This window comes from Oncorhynchus mykiss, chromosome 3, assembly GCF_013265735.2.
Source record: "Oncorhynchus mykiss isolate Arlee chromosome 3, USDA_OmykA_1.1, whole genome shotgun sequence".
Taxonomy (NCBI): domain Eukaryota; kingdom Metazoa; phylum Chordata; class Actinopteri; order Salmoniformes; family Salmonidae; genus Oncorhynchus; species Oncorhynchus mykiss.
Genome location: NC_048567.1, coordinates 22,575,442 through 22,603,333, shown reverse-complemented (window position 1 = coordinate 22,603,333; position 27,892 = coordinate 22,575,442). Strand labels below are relative to the sequence as shown.

The 27,892-nt window shown below is 44.1% G+C and overlaps 1 protein-coding gene across 1 annotated transcript; it reads left to right on the top strand.

Moving 5' to 3' along the window:
- The first annotated feature begins 3 nt into the window (after positions 1-3).
- On the top strand, positions 4-27,387 carry LOC110514133 (SH3 domain-binding protein 5). The gene is made up of 9 exons (XM_021593671.2): positions 4-356; positions 966-1,028; positions 4,691-4,819; positions 20,980-21,144; positions 21,363-21,493; positions 22,466-22,508; positions 22,803-23,022; positions 24,360-24,686; positions 25,245-27,387. The coding sequence occupies exons 1-9, from the start codon at positions 279-281 to the stop codon at positions 25,460-25,462; spliced, it is 1,374 nt and encodes a 457-aa protein (XP_021449346.2). The 5' UTR covers positions 4-278; the 3' UTR covers positions 25,463-27,387.
- Positions 27,388-27,892: the final 505 nt, after the last annotated feature.

Sequence of the window (27,892 nt, the reverse complement as noted above, 5' to 3'; positions counted from 1 at the left end):
TTCATCATCACTTCCTCAGTGGCTCGGTATTGGACGCAGACAGAGTGCTGCTATGTCAATTGACATACAAGACGATTATCACTCTTTTGTCGTTCAATGACCTGTATAGCGCTTTGATATAGATATAAATATTTCAAACATCGTTTTTATCATCGCTAACGTTGCAGTGTGATTGGGCGTGTTCGTGAAACTCCTGTCACGCGGTTAGAGCGTCCCTTGGAAATTGGCTTTGTTCGCTCCGACAGTACACAGTCAGTCTGTCTGCGTTATCATCCAGAATGGACCATTTGGAGAAGGAAAATAGGTCTGACGAAGATTCGGAATACGAAGAAGAGGAGGTGGACCCTAGAATTCAGGTACGTTATAATAACAATTGCTCTTTGTTTCAATTGAGACTAACTAATTAATTCATTTAACTGCATTTGATACATCCACTATTCAGTGCACATCTTAAGAGTATGTATTATCCCTGGCAGAAAGTCTTATCGGATTTTTTTTTATTTTTTAATTTAAAGAGTTTTTCATGTATTGATTTATCAAGAGTGTCTGTCTACCTTGAACAAAAGGTCAGTATTGTACCTGACTTAGTTGCGATGTAGGCCTACTGGTTATGTTTATGATTGTCTATGTTTTAGCCAAACTTGTTTTTGATTTAATGGAATGGATGGGAGTAAAGGCCTGACAGTCACATAGCATGTTCATCTGAATATACCCTCTGCTGTGTATTAGGCTATTCATTGGTTGAAAAATAACATAAAAGCTATGTGCATTTAATATATCCATAAATCAAGATAGTAGCTGATTCTTGTGTTCGTTCAAACCATCACTCTGGCTAACTTCTATTGTCCAGTCTAGTATTTCAGCCTGGTGTAACACATTCCAGATGTTGCAGACTTCCCAGATACTGTACATTCCTTTCTCTTGGTGTTGCTCAATATTGTCCTATGCTCTCTTTCTTCTTACAGGGAGAACTGGAGAAACTCAACCAGTCCACAGATGACATCAACAGATGTGAGACACAACTGGAGGTAAGACCGTACACACACACACTTTCAAGTTTAACATACATTTTCCCTCCAAAGTGCACCACATGGCTGACACTGATTGACAATTACAAGCTGAACCCCTATCAAAGAATTCCTTTCAACCATTAGACATTAACCTCTGCATATGAAAGATGATCTGTTCAGGTCATTGAGGTGGTTTATGTTGCAGAATGTTGATCTTTGGATGCTGTTAAATGTCAGTAAAGTAGTAGCACACAGCGCTGTCAGTCATATACCGTTTTGGACCTGTATTACAGTAGAACGTCTCTTTAGGACATCCGTTTGGGTCAAAGGCATTCAGTCTATAAAATACCTGTCATTTCTTCTAATGTTACTGGATCCTCACCGCCTTGATCAGCATAAAGCTTAAAGAACTTGTACAATGTTTCCATTGATCTTGAGGTTCAATGAGTTCTTGTCGAATACTTAGTTGTTTTTCGAGTTCAGATATACCCCCATTGTGGTGTTGTTGTTGAGTCAGCGGATCATGGTCAAATCTGTTTATGTGTAGACCCAGTTTGATGTGGTCTCAATGCAAAGCTGTCTGCCGTTGGAGTAAACGGTGCACCAATCGGTGCTTCGGTGAAGCGTGTCTATTTGACATGGACTTGAGTCCTTACCAATGGCTCCTCCGATCTGTAAACGAAATGAATGTCTCAAAATAACAGATTTTTAAAAAACACACGAAAACACAAACAAGATAATATCCAGTATGTTTCTTTTCTGAGAGAGCAAGGAACTTTTTTAATGCATTTGACTTCAAAGGGGATAAACACACAGATGTACTGATTCACCATTTCTCAAGTACATACCCGAGGGAGGTAGGGGTGCTGAGGGTGCCGCAGCCCCCCCCTAAAAAAATCACAACATATGAAAGGAAGAAATCTTAACTACTGCTCAGTGCAGATTTGGCAGAGCTTCTGGGGTTGATGGAGTGATGAGGATCGCCAGCAGCAGAGCCCAGTGGATGTAGGCCTGTCATCATGCCCTGGTAATGGACCATTGGCTGTAGGGTTTGTATTGATCATGTTAAGGAGCACGTGTGACTGCTTTTGTTGACAAGGGGAAAAGCAGAACAATGACTAGAGTTCCATAACATCTGAGAATATTTTGTTGAATTCAGAGGCCTTTCATTAATATCAGTCTCACCATCCAAGTGGAAAAATATGTATCTGGGTAAAGGGCAATACAGTTACACAAATGGTTTGAATTGAATTCAGATATTTGTAGGTTTACGACTGTGTGTTTGACATGGTGTTCAGTGTATGAGGAGGCTGTGACAGAGGAGATGAAATGCGTCACAAAAGCAAAGCTCTGCTCGACCCTGAGGTGTGAGAGACAGAGAGACTGCACTGTAACCTCTGAGGTGTGAGGGACAGAGAGACTGCACTGTAACCTCTGAGGTGTGAGAGACAGAGAGACTGCACTGTAACGTCTGAGGTGTGAGACCAGAGAGACTGCACTGTACTGTAACCTCTGAGGTGTGAGGGTCAGAGAGACTGTACTGTAACCTCTGAGGTGTGAGAGACAGAGAGACTGCACTGTAACCTCTGAGGTGTGAGGGACGGAGAGACTGCACTGTAACGTCTGAGGTGTGAGGGACAGAGAGATTGCACTGTACTGTAACCTCTGAGGTGTGAGGGACAGAGAGACTGTACTGTAACCTCTGAGGTGTGAGGGACAGAGAGACTGTACTGTAACCTCTGAGGTGTGAGGGACGGAGAGACTGCACTGTAACGTCTGAGGTGTGAGGGACAGAGAGACTGCACTGTACTGTAACCTCTGAGGTGTGAGAGACAGAGAGACTGCACTGTAACCTCTGAGGTGTGAGAGACAGAGAGACTGCACTGTAACCTCTGAGGTGTGAGGGACAGAGAGACTGCACTGTACTCTAACCTCTGAGGTGTGAGGGACAGAGAGACTGTACTGTAACCTCTGAGGTGTGAGAGACAGAGACTGCACTGTACTGTAACATCTGAGGTGTGAGAGACTGTACTGTAACCTCTGAGGTGTGAGGGACAGAGAGACTGCACTGTACTGTAACCTCTGAGGTGTGAGAGACAGAGAGACTGCACTGTAACCTCTGAGGTGTGAGGGACTGTACTGTAACCTCTGAGGTGTGAGAGACTGTACTGTAACCTCTGAGGTGTGAGAGACAGAGAGACTGCACTGTAACCTCTGAGGTGTGAGAGACAGAGAGACTGCACTGTAACCTCTGAGGTGTGAGGGACAGAGAGACTGTACTGTAACCACTGAGGTGTGAGGGACAGAGAGACTGTACTGTAACCACTGAGGTGTGAGGGACAGAGAGACTGTACTGTAACCACTGAGGTGTGAGGGACAGAGAGACTGTACTGTAACCACTGAGGTGTGAGGGACAGAGAGACTGTACTGTAACCACTGAGGTGTGAGGGACAGAGAGACTCCTCTGCTGTATCAGCTAGAGGAGAAAAAGAGGGAGATTAGATTAGAGTGGGAGAGTGGGGGAGGAAATGCATTATGAGGAGAGATGGAGAAAGGGGGGGCCCATCCTCTGAATTTTCTCTATTGAGCAAATGGCAAACAGTGGTGGTGGAGCCATCTCTGTATTTGGTTCCTTGATCTTCATACACACTGAATGGGAAGGAGGCTAGGTTTAGGGGCTAGGGTTCAGGGGCTATGGTGTTTGTCCTCAGATGCCAGCTTGTTGCAGGATGACTGATGATGTCACAGGAAGTGTGTGTCCCTGCCCTGTTCTCACAATTGGCCTTCCATCCCTCAGATTTGAACCGGTAACAGGAAGGATATCTTGGTCCAAAACACTGGTGCAGATTTATTTATAGTCTCTTTACATAAAATCCCATGGTCAGATTGAACCTTTCAAAGAATTGAAAACAATCCAATAAACTTATTGCATAAGTCCAATATATTTTTTCCACACTGACATCTCCAGGAATCTGTTTTCATGCTTGTTTTTGTTTTCTGTCCACCATCATGTCTCCTCCTGTACGTCACACTTGACCCCACTTGCTTGTTCTCAGAAAAATCCCCTCTGCCTTATCTAAAATGGTTTCAAGGCAAATGAATGTTTGGGATTAGATGAGGTTTGATATGATTGAATGGAGGCCTGTTATTGGCTTCATCAGCCTGCTTAGCTGGGGCTTTTACATCTGACCACCATGACCGATGAATAAACATTAACAGTAGCTGATGGTGTGTTGCATAAAAGGCTATTTCCTATGATCATTTCCATATGGCCATTTAGTTGTTAATTACCTGTTTGCTTCTGTCTGAAGGTTACATCGACATCGCTGCCCCTGTTAACTTGATCAAAGACTAATGCACTTTTAGGACACTGGCCTTTTCAATTCTTATAATCGAAGGAGGGAGAGCCCCGACTCGTACGTCAAAATGAATTGAATTACCTTAAGAGTCTGAATGAATACTCTGGTTTTGTGAAATCCTGCTGCGTCTAACTTAATATTTGCTGTCAAGTGTTAACTCCGGTTGGTTAAACGGTTAAGAACACGGACGTAATGATGTCATCGCCTAAACATTGAGATGACTGTTGAGTCTTCTATGACCTTTGTGAACATTCATAGCAAGCAAAGGATTGGAAGTTCGCTACAGTCCTAGTTAACCTTTTCTCCCTGTTTCCTCTCCAGGATGCCAGGCAGAAGTTCCGCTCGGTGCTGGTTGAGGCCACGGTGAAGCTGGATGAGCTGGTCAAGAAGATTGGGAAGGCGGTGGAGGAGTCCAAACCCTACTGGGAGGCCCGGAGAGTGGCCAGACAGGTGGGACACCACTGGGCGAACAGGGGGACTATGGGCCGGGGGTCTCGGCTCATATTGACCCGTAGAAACAGTCCAAAATCTTTTATTTATCGGAAATGCTTTATTTGCCTAGTTTGCATTCTATTTGCCTAGTTTCTTTGGGATTCATTAAAACCAGCACATACTATTTGATACCAGGTTGACTACACATCATTTCTAAATACTAAGCAAATATCACATTGAACACCAAATGGGCTGGACTATTAAATGAAGTGTTACCTATGTACCTAGCTTGACTTGCTTGGACAAGTGAATGACCTGCAGGGTTTTGCCCTCATTTGTCTAATTGCCCCTCAATACACGGTAACAATGAGTGATGGCTCTAACAACAACGACATCACTAAGTGTTAAAGCCCCGGCTGCTTAATGAGGGGGGGCTCTGTGTGAAGCTGTGATCTTGGTTCCCTAATCTGCAAAGCCATAGTTATTGTTAGAGGGGAGCTGCTGCCACCTGCTCATCTGGATGATAGAGCCCTGCAGCTGGAAACAGTCAGAGAGGAATCGCCAGGACCAAACCAGACGTGAAAAGGTTTTGTCTCCTCTGGTGTTCTTAGCTCTGCTTTGGTCATTGTGTTCCTCTCATTCAGACAACCTCTATATGGCTTCTTAATGAGAAGGCACCTTTATGTGGTTGGGATTTATGTTAATGCCCCTGACAACACAAATGAAGTTTCCTTATGGAAAAAGGAAGTTATTCTAAGTTTGAGGATATTGGATTGTATGAGTTCCTCTGTCTACCTTTCACACATCTACTCAGGTGCACAACCCCCCCACATTGAAATATAATTTTTGTCCCCCAGCAGTTTTATCATATCATTTTATCAATAAAATGCAAATTAATTACTTAAAAATCCTACAATGTGATTTTCTGGATTTTTGTTTTAGATTCCGTCTCTCACAGTTGAAATTACAGACCTCTACATGCTTTGTAAGTAGGAAAATCTGCAAAATCGGCAGTGTGTCAAATACTTGTTCTCACCACTGTAGCTGTCAAGTTAACCGCTGTTTGATTTAATACTTTTTATTTATTTTTTTTATTTGTAGTGCTGAGCTAGTAGTGTAACTGACATGTAACGTTAGCTAATTCTCATCTGAAGAGAATGAACTAGCTAGCTAGTAGCTACCACAGCCAGTTCAGCTTTAGCCTCTAGCTATCTGTCAGGGAGCAGCATCTAACTGCTTTAGTGTGTATGGAAATGTTTTGTAGCCTTATTGTCCCGTTTCAACAGAAGTAAATTAACTTGGCTAGTTTTCGCCAGTTGATGGACCAGTAGAGCTAGCCAAAAGTTGGCTAAGGTTAACTAGCTAGATCACTAACTTTAGCTATTATTTTTGCCTCAATCACACTAGACCTGAATCAATAAACCCAGGGGCCAAACGATTGAAGACCAATATTCATCTGAGCAGGATCAGATGGTGACAGGGGTCTCAGCAGGGTCAGTCAAATAGGGAAGACCAGTCTGTGACGGCGCTGAGGTGAACTTTTGCAAAACCAACACTTTATCTCTCTGTGCAGCAAACACTGGACAAGCCAGAAGCTTCAAAGATTTAAACAATTTTAAGGCAGTCTGACTGACAACCCTCTAAAGTTGATTTCCAAACTGTATCAAAGGTTTATAGAGGCTTTTCCTGATGACACAAAACATGGCCAAAAAAAATGTGACGAAGACCTGGGAGACACTACTGATGATGGATACCGATATGTTTGAATGCCCAGTCACGTTCATATAATCTCAGACATAAATGACTGCAGTTTAAAACCATCCATAGAGCGTCATCTATGCCAGTAAAACTGAATATCTTGCACTCAGACATGTAGTTCCTCTGCTGGTGGTGTAAAATCCGAAAGGGGACGTATTTGCATATGTTATGATCAGAGTTCAGGAAAAGAGAATGTTCTTTTATCTCAGCATGTCTACAGATTCTCCCTTCCCGCTGTTTTTGTTTGCTTGGAAATGTTGATACTGGAGACAGTTACCAGAAGAAACTATGTAACCCAGCCTTTATAGAGGCTAAGAAATGCATTGCTATTAATTGGAAGGTTGGTTATCCTCCCAGAATGTCACAATGGGTGGCAGAAATGTCAAGTTATGCATCACTAGATGTGGTTTATTACAAGATGAAGGGTTTACTGTGCATCTTTCACAAGGTCTGGGTGCCTTATATGGAATACTTTATGACAAAAAGGGTCTGTATTGAAAACACAAGATTTGTTTTAGTCGAGCAGTTATTTTTTTCATTGGCACACTGGTCTGATTTGCACTGGTCTCAGTGGAGTAATCCAGGGGCCACGGGGATGGCACGGTCCAAGGATATGGGGATTGTGGCTCAGATGCACAAGGCACGTCTCTCCAGAATGCGCGCTCTCCCGCCATTTCGTGTGTATTCATTGCTACATAACTTCATCGTGTGCCTTGTTTGCTGTGTCTATCAATTCCCCATTTCATTTATCACCAGTAGTGGCCTATATTTGACCATTAATTCCAATTATTTCTAATCTGAAGTGTTTGTTTGGTTACGGTAGTTTTTGTTAATGCATTGAATATATTATTATTACAGTCATCTATTGTTCTTATTTTCGGAGTGGATGTGTGAACTCACGACCTATGCTACACTTGTGAGAAACAAGTTTTTATTTCATTCCATTTACGAGTTTTGTCAATTTATTAATCGCTCCTGTCAACGTTGAGTAAGGATGCACACCTGTTTACGCATATAGAAGTAGGACTAGTCTACCTGGCTTGCACACATATTTAGGCCCATAAATGTTCCTATAATGAGCTGTGGAGCTTCTCCAACAAATGTTTCTTCACCTCAAACAGCAAGTTAACAAAGTCTGTTTTTACAATCAATTGAGAATGACAATAGTTTCTCAAAGGATTTGAATGATATTTCCAGCTCTCTCCCTTTCGATTAACATTTGACACGAAAGTGAAAAATGTAAAGCTCTGATCCAGTGGAAACGTCATAAAATACCTGATTACTTCATATCACTTTCACGAATGGCCAACAGCTGTGTCTGTCCAGAGCTCACTGCTGCGGGAAACTGAGGGCCCAGAATATTTCATACAATGTTTCAAGTTTGCAGGCACAAGTTTCTGGGTGACACAGTTCATAGTTGATACAATGTTTCAAGTTCATTGCAGACAGGCCATGCGTAGCCAATGTGATTCATAGGATATTTATTTTATATCAGGATATTTATTTTATATCAGGATATTTTCTACCTGCAGGCTGCAATGTTTTTATGTGTTGGCTTTATGTACGCTATTTTTACATAGTCAGCAATGCAATAAAAGTTACTTTTAGATTTTCATAATTTTTATTTAGATAGAATGTAAATTAACCACAGATGATTTTGAGAAACAAAGACTTATAAATTAAATTAAACTGTACCATGAAAATGTGCATATAAAAATCTGAACTAGCATGCAGACTGGTAGAAGTGGTAAGATACATTGGCCCTCCAAATAGAAAAGGTTGCAGAGTGCTGGTGTAGCCTATTGCCGGCAACTTCAGAAGCGGAATTCTGCGAAGCGGGAGCAGCGGGATTTTTTTTCTTCTTTCTTCTGGCTATCTTGATCTCTGGCTCTCTCTTGAATCATTTGTGTGTCTTAGTTATTTAATCAAACAGCCTGCCTAAAGCATCAGACAAGTTCAGTGCATATAGTTGATTTTCTTAAAACACTTAGGGTGTGTCTATATATAGAAAAATACACGTTTGAACATTTCAACCAATAAAAGAAAAGACTACTCTTGGTTGACCAAGATTACATTTTTGTCGGTGACAGCCCTAGTAGAAATGCATAAAATGAGCTTCAAATGCCCGGGTTATGTCCCCCTCATTCCTAAAACCAAAGTTGCACCCCTGCATCTACTGGCCCAGTTATTTCACTGAAAGCAATGGTATGAAGCCATGATGTGTTGTTCAGGAATTCAATAAGAGTTTGGCACATACTCGAGGGATTGAGACTGAAACTTTAAAAAACAACTCTGTGGCTCTTATTTCCACACTAAGTTGGCAGGCATCTTAATTATGAACAAGTGCAGGACTCGCTTGTCTGTCATACAATGCTGAGCTCTGCAACAAGAAGTCAGTGGGACCTGACTGCAAAGGGCGATTCTAGGGCACTGGTCACTCTCTCTCTCACACACACACACACACACACAGGTCTCATAGGTCGATGGTGTGGTTGGGAGCATTACAAAGCGGTTGAGGTTGAAATGGATCAAAGGTGCGGTAAATGACATGGTTGAGTTAATCAACCTCACAGTGGTGACTGGAGCAGAACCCATCCTAACACAGCAGTCCTGAATCAATTATGCAACATAAACACTCTTCCCCTCTTTCCCTATCTTCCTATTCCTCTATACTCTATCCTCCTCTGTCTTCCTCTTCTCCTATTGCAACGTATCTCCACCTCCATCTTTCCATTCTCCGTCAGTGGGTGAGCATGTACACAACTTTGAACTTGAATCATTGTTTGCCCAGAGGGGTGGAAATTCTCTATCTCTCTGGTTTGTTGAAGTAGCCTACATGAGCAATACATTATCATTTGCTTTAGAAGGCTAATGATAAGGTACACGGGGAGTGGCAGCACTGTGGAAAAATGCCCTTGACTTTGGTCTAGATAGACAGACACACACACACACACACACACACACACCATAACTCAGGCTTTTGCGTAACAAAACAATAGATGGTTACTTACCTTAGATGTTGAGAAGACTTGTATATCCTGAGGTAGTACGTGTCACAAGTTAATGGCTGACTGCCCTTGTAAGTGGATCAGAGACGGCTTGACTCAGCCGGAAAGCTTATCACTGTATGTTTCCTGAGGGGTCGTTTGGGCACCCTGCACTGTATGTTTCCTGAGGGGTTGTTTGGGCACCCTGCACTTTCTTTGACAGCTCCCATTTTTTAAAGTGCTGAATCAGCCTCGATTGCTGCAGTCACCAGTAGTGTAAAATCATGAAAAGTGTTTTTCTTATACCTCATGAAATATGTTTAGTTTCCTTCTCGTTCACCTCAGGTTTGAAGAGTGTGACTTGACAAAAGTAGACCAGTCATAATTTGGAATTGGGATTGGAATTTGGTTTACTTTCTGAATTAACTGGAATTGAAACAGAATTGACCCCATCCCTGGTTAGCATTAAACATTGAAGTCCTATTGCCCTTCCCCCTCAGCTGCCCCATCTTGTCTGGAGAGTAGGTACAGCTAGTGGGGGGGAAAGGTGGAACAATAGAGAGGAGGAGAATGGTGATGTGTTGTGGCTGGTGGTTTGGGCACAGTTTACCTCCCCCCTCTATCTCGCCCCCTCCCTCTCTCTCGCTCCTGCACGGCCCGTTACCGACAGTGATTACCACGTAGCTGAACTGAAGTGCACAGTCGAGATCGTCTCACCCCCTGCCTGCCTCAGTCATCTAACCGCAGTGTGTCTGGAGGTGGGAAGAACGAAGGAGAGACGGATAATGAGAGAGAGGAGGGGAGATGCCTGAGGTCCAGAACAGAGGAGACCGACTGTGGATATGTCTGTGAGATTAATTATGAACTGACCTCCATGATGGCCGTAGATTGAACAGATGTGGGGCTTAGTGGTGTCTGGCTGGGGGAGGAAAGCAATGAAAATCCTTCAGGCCTGGAGGAGATCATCCAGTAGATTGGTTGGATTTGGTACAGCTGGAATAGATTCAGACTGGGGGAGAGAGCTGTCTCTAGCTGATGTATGGGATTGTTCTCTGGCTCTGAGTCAAGGGCAGATGGATCACAGCTACAAAGGAGACTCTATAGGTCCCTGCACATCTTTGTCAGAGGCTGGGGGCTCTAATACGCCAACCTGTCACCATAGTGTCCGGGATAAAGCAAAAGGACTGGGAGAGAGTTTGTAGGAATTTATATGGTCATACTGTGAATATTGCATTTTATTACAATTACAAGATGCATTCTTGCAGTGCAAGAAGAATGTTGTCATGTCTTTCCCTGGAAAGATACTGGTTGTGGTAGAATAGGGAACCTTGTGCCAGACAGTCTCCTTTACCACCCCAGTAACTCAGTTCCATGTATTACAGAACAGCCAGTATATCCCTGAGGGTATGGAGATTGGGTTAAGACGGTTAGTGTCATTTTGTAATCCTGAAAAGTCAAGAGACCATCTGTGACCTGTCTCTTTCTCTCCTGTGGAGAGAGGTTTTGGCAGGCTTATAGCACTGAGCGGGTGAGGGTCATGGGGGCTAGGATGGGAAGGATGGAGAAGGGGAGCAGAGACAAGGTCATGGCCGTGTGCTGGAGCCATGCTCTGGCCTCCTGGGAGGTGGGACGCCAGCCTGTCCTGTGGTGCATGTTGATGCTGGTCAGCCCTGGTTACATCACTGCTTCAGCAAGCAGGACTGGAGCTGTTTTAATAATGGCAGCTCAGCTTGACAATGACTCAATACAGCTGTGTGTGAGCTGTGCATGTGGCTATTGTTCTGGTTGGCTAACTTTTGTGTGTGTGGGTGTCGACAGCGGCAGACTGGGACCTGAAATTAGCCCTATCATTTCTAACTCGCCGGCCCATTTATTTTCTCGAGGCCCCCACACCAGCCCATTTCTTTCCCCATTGTTAGCCAAATAATTATCATTTTGCTCTAAAATCCCAAGTTCGACAGGCCCTCTGGGCTAAAAATGGCATTTCGTGCCGTCCGCCCCTGGGTGTCAACGCTTGCTGTCCAAGCCTGCAGCCATGGAACATTGTATGAGTGTGCTGAGGAATCCAAGAGGCAGCTGTTCATTACAAGTGGTGCTTCAGCACATTAGACGTGGACTAGAACACTGAAGTTAAACAATGGCAAGCAACCACCTGGAACAAGTGGCTTGCATCCCCATGTCCATGCCGGAACACGGTTGTCCTTCACTTTGCCTCAGAGAACATTCAGACTGACCTGATCGATCTACAGCTTCTAGGTTGTTGTAGCATCAGACCATGAAGCATGATGAAGACGAGCTCTCCCTGAGTCATGTGCGGTATAACGACTTCTCCAGGATTAACTCTGTGGGTCTCTGACATATCTAGGCCAGTCACAATTTGTTTGTGTCTCACAGCAAAAGGAACCGTCTCAATCGGGACACAATTAAGGCCAAGGCTTGCGAAGCGTGACTGCAGAGATGCATGTTTACTATCTGACTGTAAATCAATGACCTCCCATTGAAAAGGCCCTTTTCAACCCATCTCACTCCCTTTTCACCAAGATTAATTGCCCTGCTTAACTGGGGAGATTAAATCAGTTAATTCTCTTGGAAAATAGCTGTGTGTCTGTGTTCTCTTCTGAAAGCTGATACTATTCCAGTGTTGATAGCCTATGCTGAGGAATGTTTAGCTGAAACGCTCTGGTCTTTGAAGTGTTGGCACGTCTTGTCAAATTTCTGCTGTGACGATTATAGGAAGGCTTTATATTTCAAAGCTTCTCTTACATGCGTGCAGCCATGGAGGCAAGCGTGAATATGTAGCAACGAGATGTTTATCTGAACATGTGCCGGTTAACCAAATTAATACTCTGTTAGGGCTCCGAAGAGCTCCAGCTCTGAATAATTTAAAGGCTGTGTAGAGCGGGATACGATTTTCTTATGCCCAAAGAGAAAGCATAGTCTTTTTTTATAAAGTTCCACTTTACTTACACTTGCATGCACACGCGCGTTGGTGCTTGTTTGATTCACATTTACAGAGCCCTACTGATTTAAAATATGAGTAGGGCTGTAATTATTTGATTTTTATTTTCCTGTATTTGAGTTACTATAGATATGGGTTGATATGTAATAAACATGAGAGAAATGGAAAAAGTTAACCATGAATGTTTAAGTACCATATTTAATGAAGCAGTTTGGTGCCTGTTTATCATCATCTGATGTAACTATGTACTGATGATCTTACCTTTGACCTGTGTCAAATGTCTGCCAAGTGTTGAATGTTGTGTAAAATTTGACTCCCGACTGGATTCGAGGACACCCTGATAGTGTTTCTGTGACACTGTGATTCTGTAGCATCTGATGTTGTGACTTCCTACAAGCCTCCTGGTGTTTACAGAACATTCGGTGCTGTGTGATTAATGTAGTTTGACATTTTCTCTGCTCCTATTCTGGAGGCGTCTCCCTGTAATTGATTTGATCAATGTCTGCTGTCCTTTTTGTTCACCTGGAAATCCCTGTTACCTATGATTTGTCTGTGTGATGGAGAGAAGTGGTAGACCTTATGATCTATTTACACAGACAGAAACTGCAGCAGAAATGCAGAACTGATGTGGTATGAACATCTTTCTAGAGGTCAAATATACACCGGTGGAAAGTTTGTAACCGCAGTCCTTAGAGAGGACAGTGAATAACAACACAATACTTAATTGGAATGTGCTGAATAAATAGACTAATGCCTCCACTTCCATCCTTCTCCCCGCCTCCGTAAAAATCCATCTCTCTCTCCCTCTTCCCTCCTGTCGTGAGTTCCTGAGAGGCCCAGCTTTGAAAGGTGGCTGAGAAATTATGCTCAAGTCTTTTTAAAATTTTAACACCATCACTGTGCAGCTGAAAATGAAGGGTAAAGATGGGATGAGTAAACTGAAAAGAATAGAATGATGGATCACGGTGGCAGCAGGACTGAACTGGTGATGGAGGAGAAGAGTAGGCAGAGGAGAGATGGATTAAGGAGAAGGGCTGGGTTGCCAATCATTTATAGAGGAGCAGGTGTACAGCAGTAGGCCTGCTGTGAGAAGTCTCTCTGTTGGCATTCAGTTTATCTGCAGTATACAGTAGGAACAGAACACTACTAAATACTAATAAATGTACTTATATATTTATGCAGTGCATTCGGAATGTATTCATACCCCTTGACTTTATCCACATTTTGTTACGTTACAGCCTTATTCTAAAATTGATTCAATTGTTTTCTCCCCCCTCAGTCTACACACAATACCCCACAATGACAAAGCAAAAACAGCAGTATTTTTTTTTGTGTGCAAATGTATAAAAAAAATAATAATATCACATTTACATAACTATTCAGACCCTTTACTCAGTACTTTGTTGCATTACCTTTGGCAGTGATTACAGCCTGGAGTATTCTTGGGTATGACGCTACAAACTTGGCACACCTGTATTCGGGGAGTTTTTTTTCTCTGCAGATCCTCTCAAGCTCTGTCAGGTTGGATGGGGAGCTTCGCTTCACAGCTATTTTCAGGTCTTTCCAAAGATGTTTGATCGGGTTCATGTCCGGGCTCTGGCTGGGCCCCTCAAGTACATTCAGAAACTTGTCCCGGAGCCACTCCTGCGTTGTCTTGGCTGTGTGCTTAGGGTCGTTGTCCTGTTGGAAGGTGAACCTTCACCCCCAGTCTGAGGTCCTGAACGCTCTGGAGCAGGTTTTCATCAAGGATCTCTCTTTACTTTGGTCCGTTCTTATTTTCCTCTTTCCTGACTAGTCTCTCAGTCCCTGCCACTGAAGTGGTGGCATAACGCTGCCACCACCATGCTTCACCGTAGGGATGGTGCCAGGTGTCCTCCATATGTGACGCTTGGCATTCAGTCCAAAGAGTTGGTTTCATCAGACCAGAGAGTCAGAATATAATGATGTAATTACGTGGGGAAGGTCTTCATGGGTTCTCCAGAAGTGGGCGTAACCGCCTTTAGGGCAATTTTCTGGGCATACCTAGTTAAGAGGCAATGTCTAGACTTTACTCAAATCCAATTTTAGACAACGAACTTCACATTTCATCTTTACCAAAACATTCTCTTTGATTTGGACATTTTCCATACAACGTACAATGTATAAACATCAAACATATACTAGGTAAACTGTTGACGTTACAATGTTTTCGTAATAACGCCATCTATTAACCTTTTAATAACAAAACAAAAATGACATACATTTTCATATTCCATCCATCGTCATGACCACCATTGTGGCTGACGGAAACCATTGTTCCAAAGTCCCTTTATTTCATGTTTAATGTTCTGGGGCTGGTTCTTTATAGTAACAGAACAAAGGAATTTGTCTTTGGCCTGAGGGGCGTGAGGGGTTATAAAACCCCCACATCTTCAGACCCTAGATCTCTCCTCCTCTGTTGGGGTTGAGAGATAATCCGTAGGATTGTGGTCTCCTGTAACCTGACCTGATCAGGACAGTTATGACAAATGGAAACAGGATGCACCTGAGCTAAATTTCAAGTCTCATAGCAAAGGGACTGAATACTTATGTAAATAATGTAGACAGACAGACAGGGTATCTGTTTTTAATAAATTTGCAAAACGTTCTAAAACCTTTTCGCTTTGACATTATGGGGCATTGTGTGTAGATTGATGAGGAAAGACATGTACAGTGGGGCAAAAAAGTATTTAGTCAGCCACCAATTGTGCAAGTTCTCCCACTTAAAAAGATGAGCTAGGCCTGTAATTTTCATCATAGGTACACTTCAACTATGACATACAAAATGAGGGGGAAAAATCCTGAAAATCACATTGTAGGATTTTTAATGAATTTATTTGCAAATTATGGTGGGAAAAATCTTGCTTGTTTGTAGGTGACCAAATACTTATTTTCCACCATAATCTGCAAATAAATTCATTAAAAATCCTACAATGTGATTTTCAGGATTTTTTTTCTCATTTTGTCTGTCATAGTTGAAGCGTACCTATGATGAAAATTACAGGCCTCTCTCATCTTTTTAAGTGGGAGAACTTGCACAATTGGTGGCTGACTAAATACTTTTTTGTCCCACTGTATTTAATCCATTTTAGAATAAGGCTGTAACGTAAAAATAAAAATGTGGAAATGTCTGAATACTTTCCGAATGAACTGTAAGTAGCCTGCTATCTAGGAGTGGTTCCTGCTGAAGTAAAATAAAGACAGAGATGGATGCACAAAGAGCATCGTGCTGTACAGTATTATGCTTCAATGCAGTATTATTTCTATGAACTGAGTCAGCCATTAGACTTTGTCTGATGAATAGTCCTTTCTCCAGAGATCATTCCTTGTACATTATATTAAGTGGACAACACTGGATGCACATAGGGAGTTCCTGGGAGTAGGCCATGTTTTCTCAGCATGGAGTCTGCTTGTTGGGGTTCGTGGGAAAACAACTATGCAGAATGATTTTATAGTAGATCACTGAATGTGCTTACAGAGCGAGGGAGAAAGAGGGAGAGACTTGTCTAAATAAGAGCATGTGTATGTTGCAATTCTCATGAACAACACGGCAAACCATTTTGTGAACGTGAGGCCCCGGTTGAATTCCTAGGCATTCAAACTCATGACTCATCCATACAGTGAAGTGATAGACACTGGTTAGCATGTGGTTGGACCCAACTCTCTATGTGCACGCCAAGCCCATCCATGTCATGAGAAGGTCTGTGAATGGGTTGTGTGATCACCACAAGGCATTTGGAAGGCTAATCAAATGACCATAGTAGGGAATGGGATGTTGTCTAAATCAATGGAATATCTTGGCTTGCAGATCCTTGTCTAGTAGAGTCTTGGCGTATACCACATACTGCTCCATAGGTCATGATGAGAGCAGGAAACAATGATCACTTCATTTCACTTGTTTTCTTTACGGTGACTCAATGTGTTCCTCACTTAAATTAGTTCAGCAGAATCTCTAGTCACATGAGATCCTGTTGGAATTCTCCTATGCTGTGACTTATTCATAAGCTGCTTGCAGCGAAGGAGACATGTCAGTGTAGATCTACCTTCACTTCCTCCCAAACTAGTCAGGCTACTGTAACTGAACAAAAGTTCAGTTGGGATTTAGTTTTTGGCAGTTCAGAAATGTTTTTTCCTCCTTACTGTAAAACGTTGGAATGATATTTAACCTCTACAGGAAATGTACCCACGGACACACACTCATGCCCACACAGATACAGTAAATCTAGTACCCACAGAGCAGAGAGGGGTTTAGGGTATTAGTTCTAGTTACAGGGGGGTTCTGTCGCTTTACTAGTACCCACAGATCAGAGAGGGGTTTAGGGTATTAGTTCTAGTTACAGGGGGGTTCTGTCACTTTACTAGTACCCACAGATCAGAGAGGGGTTTAGGGTATTAGTTCTAGTTACAGGGGGGTTCTGTCGCTTTACTAGTACCCACAGATCAGAGAGGGGTTTAGGGTATTAGTTCTAGTTACAGGGGGTTTCTGTCAGTTGCTATGACTGACAGATTAGAGAGGAAAATTGGATAAATGAGAAAAGGATTAGCTTTGCAGCAATGCAACACACACACAGGAAGTCTAAGCCTAAGCTTCTACTTTGTACTGTACCTCAGCGTAACTGAGGCTGGAGGAGGGAACTGTTTTGGAGTTTATCCATTACTATGTGACCCGGTTGGGCTAAAATAAGGACAGAGAGTAAAGGGGTAATACTTGTATGTTCTCTCTGGCAGCAGTCTACGATGTTTTGGTGGACCTCAGAACAGAACATTCAGAGTGGGTAGGGAGGGAGGGGTTGACATAAAGCTAGATGTTACTGAGACCTTCTGATAGAACCAATAGATACCAATAGGAAAACAAGATGTGGAGCCTTGTTTTATGCACACAGGCAGACAGACAGATAGGCAGATAGACAGACAGATAGGCAGATAGGCAGACAGACAGACAGACAGGCAGGCAGACAGACAGGCAGACAGACAGACAGACTGACAGACAGATAGACAGACAGGCAGACAGGCAGGCAGACAGACAGGCAGACAGACAGACAGACAGCCAGACAGACAGGCAGACAGACAGGCAGACAGACAGGCAGACAGACAGACAGGCAGACAGACAGGCTGACAGACAGATAGGCAGACAGACAGACAGACAGGCTGACAGACAGATAGGCAGACAGACAGACAGACAGACAGGTAGGCAGACAGACAGACAGACAGGCAGACAGACAGACAGACAAACAGGCAGACAGGCAGACAGGCAGGCAGGCAGATAGACAGGCAGACAGACAGACAGATAGGCAGACAGACAGACAGGCAGACAGACAGACAGGCAGGCAGACAGACAGACAGACAGACAGACAGACAGACAGACAGGCAGACAGACAGACAGGCAGGCAGACAGACAGACAGACAGACAGGCAGACAGACAGGCAGACAGACAGGCAGACAGACAGACAGGCAGACAGACAGGCAGACAGAATGACAGGCAGACAGAATGACAGACAGGCAGACAGGCAGACAGACAGATAGACAGGCAGACAGACAGGCAGACAGACAGACAGGCAGACAGGCAGGCAGACAGGCAGACAGGCAGGCAGACAGACAGACAGGCAGACAGACAGACAGGCAGACAGACAGACAGGCAGACAGACAGGCAGACAGACAGGCAGACAGACAGGCAGACAGGCAGACAGACAGACAGACAGACAGACAGACAGGCAGGCAGGCAGGCAGGCAGACAGACAGACAGACAGACAGACAGACAGACAGACAGACAGACAGACAGACAGATAGGCAGGCAGGCAGGCAGGCAGACAGACACGCACACACATCTGTGCACACAGACACAGACGCACACAGACACGCGCACAGACACAGCAGACACAGACGCACACAGACACGCGCACACGCACAGACACACGCTGCGCACAGACACACGCTGCAGGCACAGGCACAGCCGCGCGCACAGCCACGCACACAGGCACAGACACATCCGCGTGCACAGGCACAGACACAGACGCGCACACAGACACAGACACACAGGTGACGTGTTTGACAATAACTCTATTAGCTGTGAGGTCTTTGAGCCCTAAATCTCTTCCCCTGCTGTATACAGTAAGTGTCAAATGAGACGATGCAGGTATACAGTGCATTGCGAAAGTATTCGGCCCCCTTGAACTTTGCGACCTTTTGCCACATTTCAGGCTTCAAACATAAAGAGATAAAACTGTTTTTTTTTGTGAAGAATCAACAACAAGTGGGACACAATCATGAAGTGGAACGACATTTATTGGATATTTCAAACTTTTTTAACATCAAAAACTGAAAAATTGGGCGTGCAAAATTATTCAGCCCCTTTACTTTCAGTGCAGCAAACTCTCTCCAGAAGTTCAGTGAGGATCTCTGAATGATCCAATGTTGACCTAAATGACTAATGATGATAAATACAATCCACCTGTGTGTAATCAAGTCTCCGTATAAATGCACCTGCACTGTGATAGTCTCAGAGGTCCGTTAACAGCGCAGAGAGCATCATGAAGAACAAGGAACACACCAGGCAGGTCCGAGATACTGTTGTGAAGAAGTTTAAAGCCGGATTTGGATAAAAAAAGATTTCCCAAGCTTTAAACATCACAAGGAGCACTGTGCAAGCGATGATATTGAAATGGAAGGAGTATCAGACCACTGCAAATCTACCAAGACCTGGCCGTCCCTCTAAACTTTCAGCTCATACAAGGAGAAGACTGATCAGAGATGCAGCCAAGAGGCCCATGATCACTCTGGATGAACTGCAGAGATCTACAGCTGAGGTGGGAGACTCTGTCCATAGGACAACAATCAGTTGTATATTGCACAAATCTGGCCTTTATGGAAGAGTGGCAAGAAGAAAGCCATTTCTTAAAGATATCCATAAAAAGTGTCGTTTAAAGTTTGCCACAAGCCACCTGGGAGACACACCAAACATGTGGAAGAAGGTGCTCTGGTCAGATGAAACCAAAATTGAACTTTTTGGCAACAATGCAAAACGTTATGTTTGGCGTAAAAGCAACACAGCTGAACACACCATCCCCACTGTCAAACATGGTGGTGGCAGCATCATGGTTTGGGCCTGCTTTTCTTCAGCAGGGACAGGGAAGATGGTTAAAATTGATGGGAAGATGGATGGAGCCAAATACAGGACCATTCTGGAAGAAAACCTGATGGAGTCTGCAAAAGACCTGAGACTGGGACGGAGATTTGTCTTCCAACAAGACAATGATCCAAAACATAAAGCAAAATCTACAATGGAATGGTTCAAAAATAAACATATCCAGGTGTTAGAATGGCCAAGTCAAAGTCCAGGCCTGAATCCAATCGAGAATCTGTGGAAAGAACTGAAAACTGCTGTTCACAAATGCTCTCCATCCAACCTCACTGAGCTCGAGCTGTTTTGCAAGGAGGAATGGGAAAAAATGTCAGTCTCTCGATGTGCAAAACTGATAGAGACATACCCCAAGCGACTTACAGCTGTAATCGCAGCAAAAGGTGGCGCTACAAAGTATTAACTTAATGGGGCTGAATAATTTTGCACGCCCAATTTTTCAGTTTTTGATTTGTTAAAAAAGTTTGAAATATCCAATAAATGTCGTTCCACTTCATGATTGTGTCCCACTTGTTGTTGATTCTTCACAAAAAAATACAGTTTTATATCTTTATGTTTGAAGCCTGAAATGTGGCAAAAGGTTGCAAAGTTCAAGGGGGCCGAATACTTTCGCAAGGCACTGTACTTTGCTTATACAACCATATGTCATGCTGTCAGGACCTTTGTGTTTTCTCAGAAATTAGTCCTTTTGATGTTAGGAACATCTTATGTACAAGACAGTTTGGCGTGTTTCCATAGTCAGTCACAAGGACCTTTGGTGGCTTTTTTGTTATTTCGCCTAGTTGCTATTTTTCATGCTGACTCAACAGCTGATTTGGTTTATTCCTGTCAATGTTTGAGCTAAAAGTTTTGTGTCTCTTGTTTTTAAAAACAGCATTTTATAAGAAGTGCTTACATTGTAGTTATATAGAGACACTAGATATAGTAATTTCTTGACTGAAGAGCCCATTGTTAATTTCCTGTGAGAGGAAAGTGTTCTCTTGAGGTGTATAGATCAAGGATTTGGCCTAGTATGGGCATTGGCCAGCTGCCAGTAGGTCAGGGGTTCAACCCCTATGGCCAGACATGGCCCACATAATATTTTATGGCGACAGAGAACTTGGCTGGCGACAGAGTGTCATGATCTCTTGCGGTGCCCGTCTGGCAGGCTGTCACTCTACCCGTTGCCCAGGCCCAGCTAGAGACCCAGTCATGAAGTATGTCTGGTAGGGTCTCATCCCATCTGTTGTGCAGATGATTCTGGAGGAGACCCAGTGAAGGTCTGGTTCTGTGGCTGATCTCAGTGCATATCTGCCATGTTGTCTCTCTACCCATTGCCCAGGCTCAGCTGGAGGCCCAGAGAGCCACCCAGGACTTCCAGAGGGCCACGGAGGTGCTGCGTGCGGCCAAGGAGACCATCGCCCTGGCAGAGCAGAGGCTCCTGGAGGAGGACACCAGGCAGTTTGACTCAGCCTGGCAGGAGATGCTCAACCACGCCACCCAGAGGGTGAGTACCGTACTGCATGGAGGGGGAGGAGGGAATAGGGTGCTGCGAATTGCATTAGTGCAACATGGCTGTCTGTCAAACCTACATTTGACACCTGAATGTTACTATCCAAAGGTTAAAGGCATAATGTGGATGGAAATTGATGCTTCGCAAGTTAGGAAGTCACATTGTCACATTTCTGTGTAGCTGCCAGACTGAGTTCTGATTGGCTGTTGCAGGTGATGGAGGCGGAGCATACAAAGACGCGGAGTGAGCTGGTGCACAAGGAGACGGCAGCCAAGTACACGGCAGCCATGGGCCGCATGAAACAGCTGGAGAAGAAACTCAAACGCACCATCAACAAGTCCAAGTGAGTCCCATATGACTGTGTTGCGACCACAACCCAACTACACTGTAGTTAAAAGACTGAGAAGTCAGAGTGAACCTGATACGACCACTGCGTTAATTACCGAATGGTCTGCGACTCACACATTCACACATCCATGTTTATTTGTCGACAGTGACCTTTTCCAAGACATTGATCTTTCATGGAGGAGATGTTTCAGTAGCTTGAAAAAGGTCAACTTGAACAAAATAAATGAATATAAATGTGCAAAAGGTAAATGTGCGCGCAACAGTGGAGGCTGTTGAGGGGAGGACGGCTCGAAATAATGTCTGGAACGGAATGGCACCAAACACATGGAACCCATGTATGTAATGTATTTGATACCATTGCACTTATTCCTCGAGACTGTCCTCCCCAATTAAGGTGCCACCAAACTCCTGTGGCGTGCAAGTGTCCTTTTCGACCTTTGATGATGAAGTAGTGGCTGTTTTTGTTCCTAGCAGCACAAAGAGAGACACTGTAGTGGTGTTCTGGTTAGTATATACTGTCAGGTTTTTACTAAACTCCATAGACTGGAGGTCTGTGTTGGGGAGGGAGTGTACAGTGTAGAGGAGTTTCCCTGCTGTGACTGAGGCTGTTGACAATTACATATAGTCTTAAAAAGCTTCCTTGTCTCCTTTCCGTCATCACCACAGATCATGTACTTGATGTGTGTAATTAGTATGGTTGAAACCTATTTAGTGTCATGAAGATGAGATGAGAAAAGAGACCGTTTTAGAGTGTTGGGACTGAGCCTGTCTTGCTCTGTGTTGCCTCAGCTCTCTGTCTAATCCTTTCTCCATGGTTAGCTCATCTAATGTGATAACCCTATATCTCACCCTGTTGCCTTGGTGATATGTACACAGCTGTTCTGAGTTGTCATTGCCTCTAATCTTTCTCCTTCCCTCTTTTTTCCCCCTTTTCCCGCTCTCTTTTTGATTGACATCTCTCCCGCAGACCTTACTTTGAGTTGAAGGCAAAGTACTACCTACAGCTTGAGGTATGTGTGCACTACACTACACTGGAATTTGCCTGCCTTTATAGACCTTTTTAAAGGTCTTTTAGATTTTAGGAGTCTTACTGTCTTGTTATTGTGGACTCTGCACTGTGGTTAGATCTTTACTGATGTGACCTAGGTCAATAAACTTTGACCTTGAACATATTGCCATGTCATCTCAGGTCTAAACCATTTATGGCAATGATGGTTTCATCTTCTGCCTTTGCGTGAGTGTGTGTACTTAACTGTGTATAGCAAGCTAATGCTAACAATGACTCCCTTTCTGTCTGTCTGTAGCACCTAAAGAAGAACGTGGATGAGTTGCAGGCCAAGCTGAGCCAGGCTAAAGAAGGGTACAAGACGGCTCTGAGAAACCTGGAGATGATCTCAGACGAGATCCACGAACGCCGACGCAACTCTGCCATGGGCCCCCGGGGCCGGGGCGTGGGCGCCGATGGCGACAGTGTCGCAGTGGATGACATCGCCAGCTTCAAGATGGAGTCAGATGGCATCTCCAGTGAGTACACTTACAGTGCATGATGTTCTGGTCATTTCATTTCTGTGCTTGAAAAGTGCAGAAACTGTTCTTGGATCAGCTGTCCTACATAGTGAGGCTAAACAGCCAGCCTTGCCTACTTTTCACTAGTAGTTGGGTATGGCACATAAACACATACACACCCTGTTGACTCTCCTTCTGACTTGTTCTTCGAAACCTTCGTAGGAATTCCTAGAAAACGTCATCATTGACGTTGTGCAGGGAGGTCTTAATAATGTCTATTCTTTGAAAACATCAAGATGATGTCCGGGCTCCTGAGAGGGTTGCCTGTTTTCTTGGAATGTTTTCCTAGAATTGGAACATTAAAGGCGCACAGGATGTTTGGAGTTGACTTTAATGAAAGTGAAGCACTGCCCTGCGTTGGTGTCTAAATAATGTACAATACATGCTAAATGTGCTCTTTTGAAGTCTGTTAATTACATTTTCTTTCAAAGGAAATTCCTGTTTAATTTAAAATGCCTGTATTGACTTTGCAGAAGATCCCATGATATGTCAACTAGCCTAGAGACAGCGTTACTGTTTAAGCTCCTGTGGTTAAGGTTAGGACTTGACTATTGACAGCTGATCCTGAATCAGTTAAGTGCTGAAGATACACACTGTGATGACATTGAAGCTGAACTGTAGTCAGACGAAGACCGTGGATGTTCACAGCAATGTGTGTCACTCACTGATCCACCTCCCATTGTCCTGCATTATGGGCTGCGGGATGATGTTTCCATGGCAACCTCAGAGCCCTACTGCTGGCTGACCCACTTAGCCGCCATTGGCTAAGGTTATTGCTGTTGCGCGTTAACCCACATAAACAGTAATATGCTGTGTCTGTTTCAAACTCTCCAATGGCAGTAAACAAAAGAATCAGCGATTGCCCATAGTTCAAGGTCATAAAAACATTCATTCATTCAGTCCATGTTGGAATTTGTGACTTTTGACCCCTACACGGGAAATGGATCTCATATTAGTCTTGAAGTGCTGTATGTCTCTACACTCCCACTTTCAGTGTAAAGTATGTGTCTGCAGTATGCAGAGTCTGCAGAGTCTCTCTCCCCCTTCTACCCACCATCTGTCTCCCTCGTTTGCTTTTTCTTCCTACTCCCTTTCTCTACGTTCCTTACCCTTGCCCTCTCTCTCCCCCTCCCTTTTTCACCTAAACCCCTTCACACTCAATCTCCAGCTTCCTGTTTGCTCTTTGGAGAATTTGGATTTTGTGGATGCCACATTGATGCTCGGCATGTACACTCAGTTGCACAGTAAAGGCTTGTTACATCTCAACCACTCTTCCCCTCTCTCTGTCTCTGCAGTGACGTCCGAGTCGTTTGAGGATGAGACCTGCAGCAGCAGTGCCATGTCAGAGGAGGACTCAGAGACCCACTCCACCTGCAGCCTGGTCTCCTCCTCCCACTCCCCCAACAGCCTCCAGGACCTCCCCTCGCCCTGTCCCTTTGCCAGCTCTTCCTCGCCCTCGCCCTGCCCCTCCTCCTCCTCTTCTCCTGCTCCCTCCTCACGCCCCTGCAGTCTGGACCTTCCCAGCCCAGTCTCGCTGTCTGACTTTGGCCTCATCTCTCCTGTCCTGGGACCACGCAGCGAGTGTAGCGGGGCGTCATCACCTGAGTGTGACCTGGAGAGAGGTGTGTGTGTGTGTGTGTGTGTGCGTGTGTGCGTGCGTGCGTGCGTGCGCGGCCAAAAAAGTAAAAAATGAGAGCTGGGTTTAGAGCGTGTATTTGCATACTGTATGAGGTAGTGTGTACATATGCAGACAAGTGAAAAAGGAGAGAGATTGATGTTGTGTGTGTTTATTTTCAGTAAGACATATCGTCTTCTGCTTCCTGTCTGACTTGCACCTGAGCCAGAGGAGAGACCTATTAGTCATAGTGACAGCTAGCCTAGTGCTTAGGCCAGAGCAGGTGAAGAGGCACAGGTTAGCAGTACTGCTGGGGAATACATCCTAATCTCCACTGGGTCCCTAAGAGCCTGCGGAAGGTTTTGGACCAGTGAGAAAGGGTAACAGTGGGAACTTTTAGAAAAAGACTTGGGTATGACAGTCTACGGGTGTGTGTGCAGGGCTTCCTACACACAAAGGATATTCATTACTGTTTACGTGAGTTTTTTTTGGGGGGGGGGCTCCCAATATACTTTATCTATCTTGATCACCAGGCTCACACAACATACCTCTCTGTGTGTTTCAGGTGACAGAGCAGAGGGAGCGGAGGGTGAGCTGGACAATACTGTAAACAACAACAGCACCACCGTCCCAAACACCAAGAAGACCACGGGCCTGGAGGGCCGCCTCAGCTTCCTGTCTCTTCGACGCTCGCGCAACGACAGCACCAAGAACGCCAAGCGCGAACGTCAAAGCCGTTCCCAGACCCCCACCCAAACTGTGGTTCTGATCAACGGGGTGTGATGAGGAAAGCTAATCCACAAGCTAACCCCATCACCGGCTTTGTGTGCCAACGTGCTGTATTGCCAGTAACCACACACACATTCCATTCTACCCCATGAACTAATACTGGCTAAGTAAACAGAAAGTGGCTCAGTATGAGATGCTATGAACTAAATGGTCAGTGTATATACAGTTCATATGGATTATGATGAGAAGAGACTTAAGACCCAACCCAGGGTGAGTGATGTCATGAAACCACCACTTCCTATAGAAAGGACCTTTCACCCTTTGACCTCCCTCCCATAGCGTTGAGACCTCAGTCAGATTGGCTTCCCATAATTCCCTACTGTACTCCACACACATTAAGGACAGTGCTGGCTAACATCCTATGGGTGGGGGCCCATGGTATATGAGGGGAAATGGGACAAAGTGTTTTTTTTACTGTGATATTCTCCCTGAGAGGGAGCTGCACTTCTAGACAAGATGTGATTCTATTGTTGGTAAATGAAAGAATGAACTCCTAGCTTCGACTATTAAAAATGGGGATTATTTATAAAACCTGATGTCTCAGTGAATGTGCCACCTGTTTTACCATTACAGAAATTTGTCAAATACAAAACATTGATAGCAATATGTGTTATGCTTTTGTAAAAGAAGAGCACGCATGAGGCCAAGATTTAAAGTCAAGATTTCTAAAAAGAAATAAGTACATTTATGGAGTTGAAGTTTTGTGAATAACCCTCATAACTTGTAATATTACTCTGCTATATCCTCTCTCAGATACTTGACATGTGAATACTCTCACCATTATGTAATCCTGTGTACGGCTTATAGAGCCTATGGCAACTGCTTTGTTACCATGGAGACGTAACACCCCCCTGGCTGGTATCTCTTCGGACAGCCTGTGCATTTGTCCAATAGGGGTCTTCAGAATTGGACTTAAAATAACTGTATTCTATTGCACAACTAATTTCCCAGTGAGCTAACTGTGAATCCATCTCACCTGCAGTACACATAAAGCTGGACTTGGAATCTGATTGAACGAGAGTATAATAATTGTGTGGGGTGAGGCTACAGTAGATATACCCTCCCCTCTTTGCTCCCTCCATCCTGTGGTTCTTCGGTGCCAGGGAAATGGGCCTCCAGACACTGTCACCCCCTCTAGCCCTCCTTCCATCCATCTCCCTGTCATGGCATCCCCAATGGCCCGGTACTGAGGGACAACATCCACCCACGGACGGTAACACTAAGAACTGAGCAATAGCGCAAGGACAGAACTTTTGATAACCATATCTGCCCATGGACACATAGAGTTCATATAGAGTTCTCTGTAACGGAATGCAAATGGCCAGCCTGGTAATTCTCAGAATCTGAGGATGGTTTTGTCTTGGACCAATCTTGAGGATAAAGTGAAACTAGATGACTGAATGAAACTGATGGTGAAGAATGATGAGGCCTTTTGTGGAAACTGACAGAATAATTGATGAGTGTTGTGATTTCTGATGGACAGTATCAGCTACAGTAAGTTGTAGATCCATATTGGCTAAAGTGGCACACAGTAGACTGTCAATGTTTGTGAGGCCTAGTCGTCTGTCTCAAATAGTGTTAAATTGTCTTCCTCTCCTGGTCTCCTTATGCTCCATGGCCACATGGGAAAGGTATTTGGTCACTGAGTTATGAGAAAAGCAAGCTATTGCACAAGCGTATGCAGTCTATTTGTTATTGTGAACGCTCCAGTCTATGTATGTAGTGTACGTGTACAAATGTAATGATGTGTCGATGTTTATCTCTGTCACCCTCCGCTGTGGAATATAAGGATATGACCATGAACAGTCCTTGTCATAGCCGTTTTCTTCCATTATGTTAAGAGTAACTTTCCATTGTGTCTCCAGTTTATGTGCCTGTTTTCTGAAAATAATCCAATAAACTGATGTTCACTGCAGTAAGCCTTTGTTCATTTCTGAAGTTCTATACAAATGTAGATCAACTAATCTTTTGTCTTTTTTTCCTCACTAGCCTGAAATTCTTCGGTCAACTGGTTAAATGACCCATTGACCCAAATTCCAGGTAGGTTTAAAAGTTATTCTATAAAAACATGTCTATCAGAACCCTATACAGTAATTGACTAGCCTGTAGCCATTCTGACTCCAACTGAGCTATACTGATATTTTCTTGGTCTTGATGACATTGTCAACAGTTATTGGATCGCTGCAGATAGCCTATTGCAACAACAAAAAAAGACCATTGCTTTCTTGCAGGTTGTTTACATCACCCTGGCTCCTCGTTGGAAAACCTTAACATGATTAACCACAGCAGAAAAGTAGTTGACTCGCGCTGGGATTCCCCACGTATAAGCCATGTGCTGCTGACTGTAGGGTTACAGGGTTCAGAATGTTAGCAGGTTTGACATTAGCCACGGCTAAGCCAAGTGAAGATCTTTGGTGGCAAGGC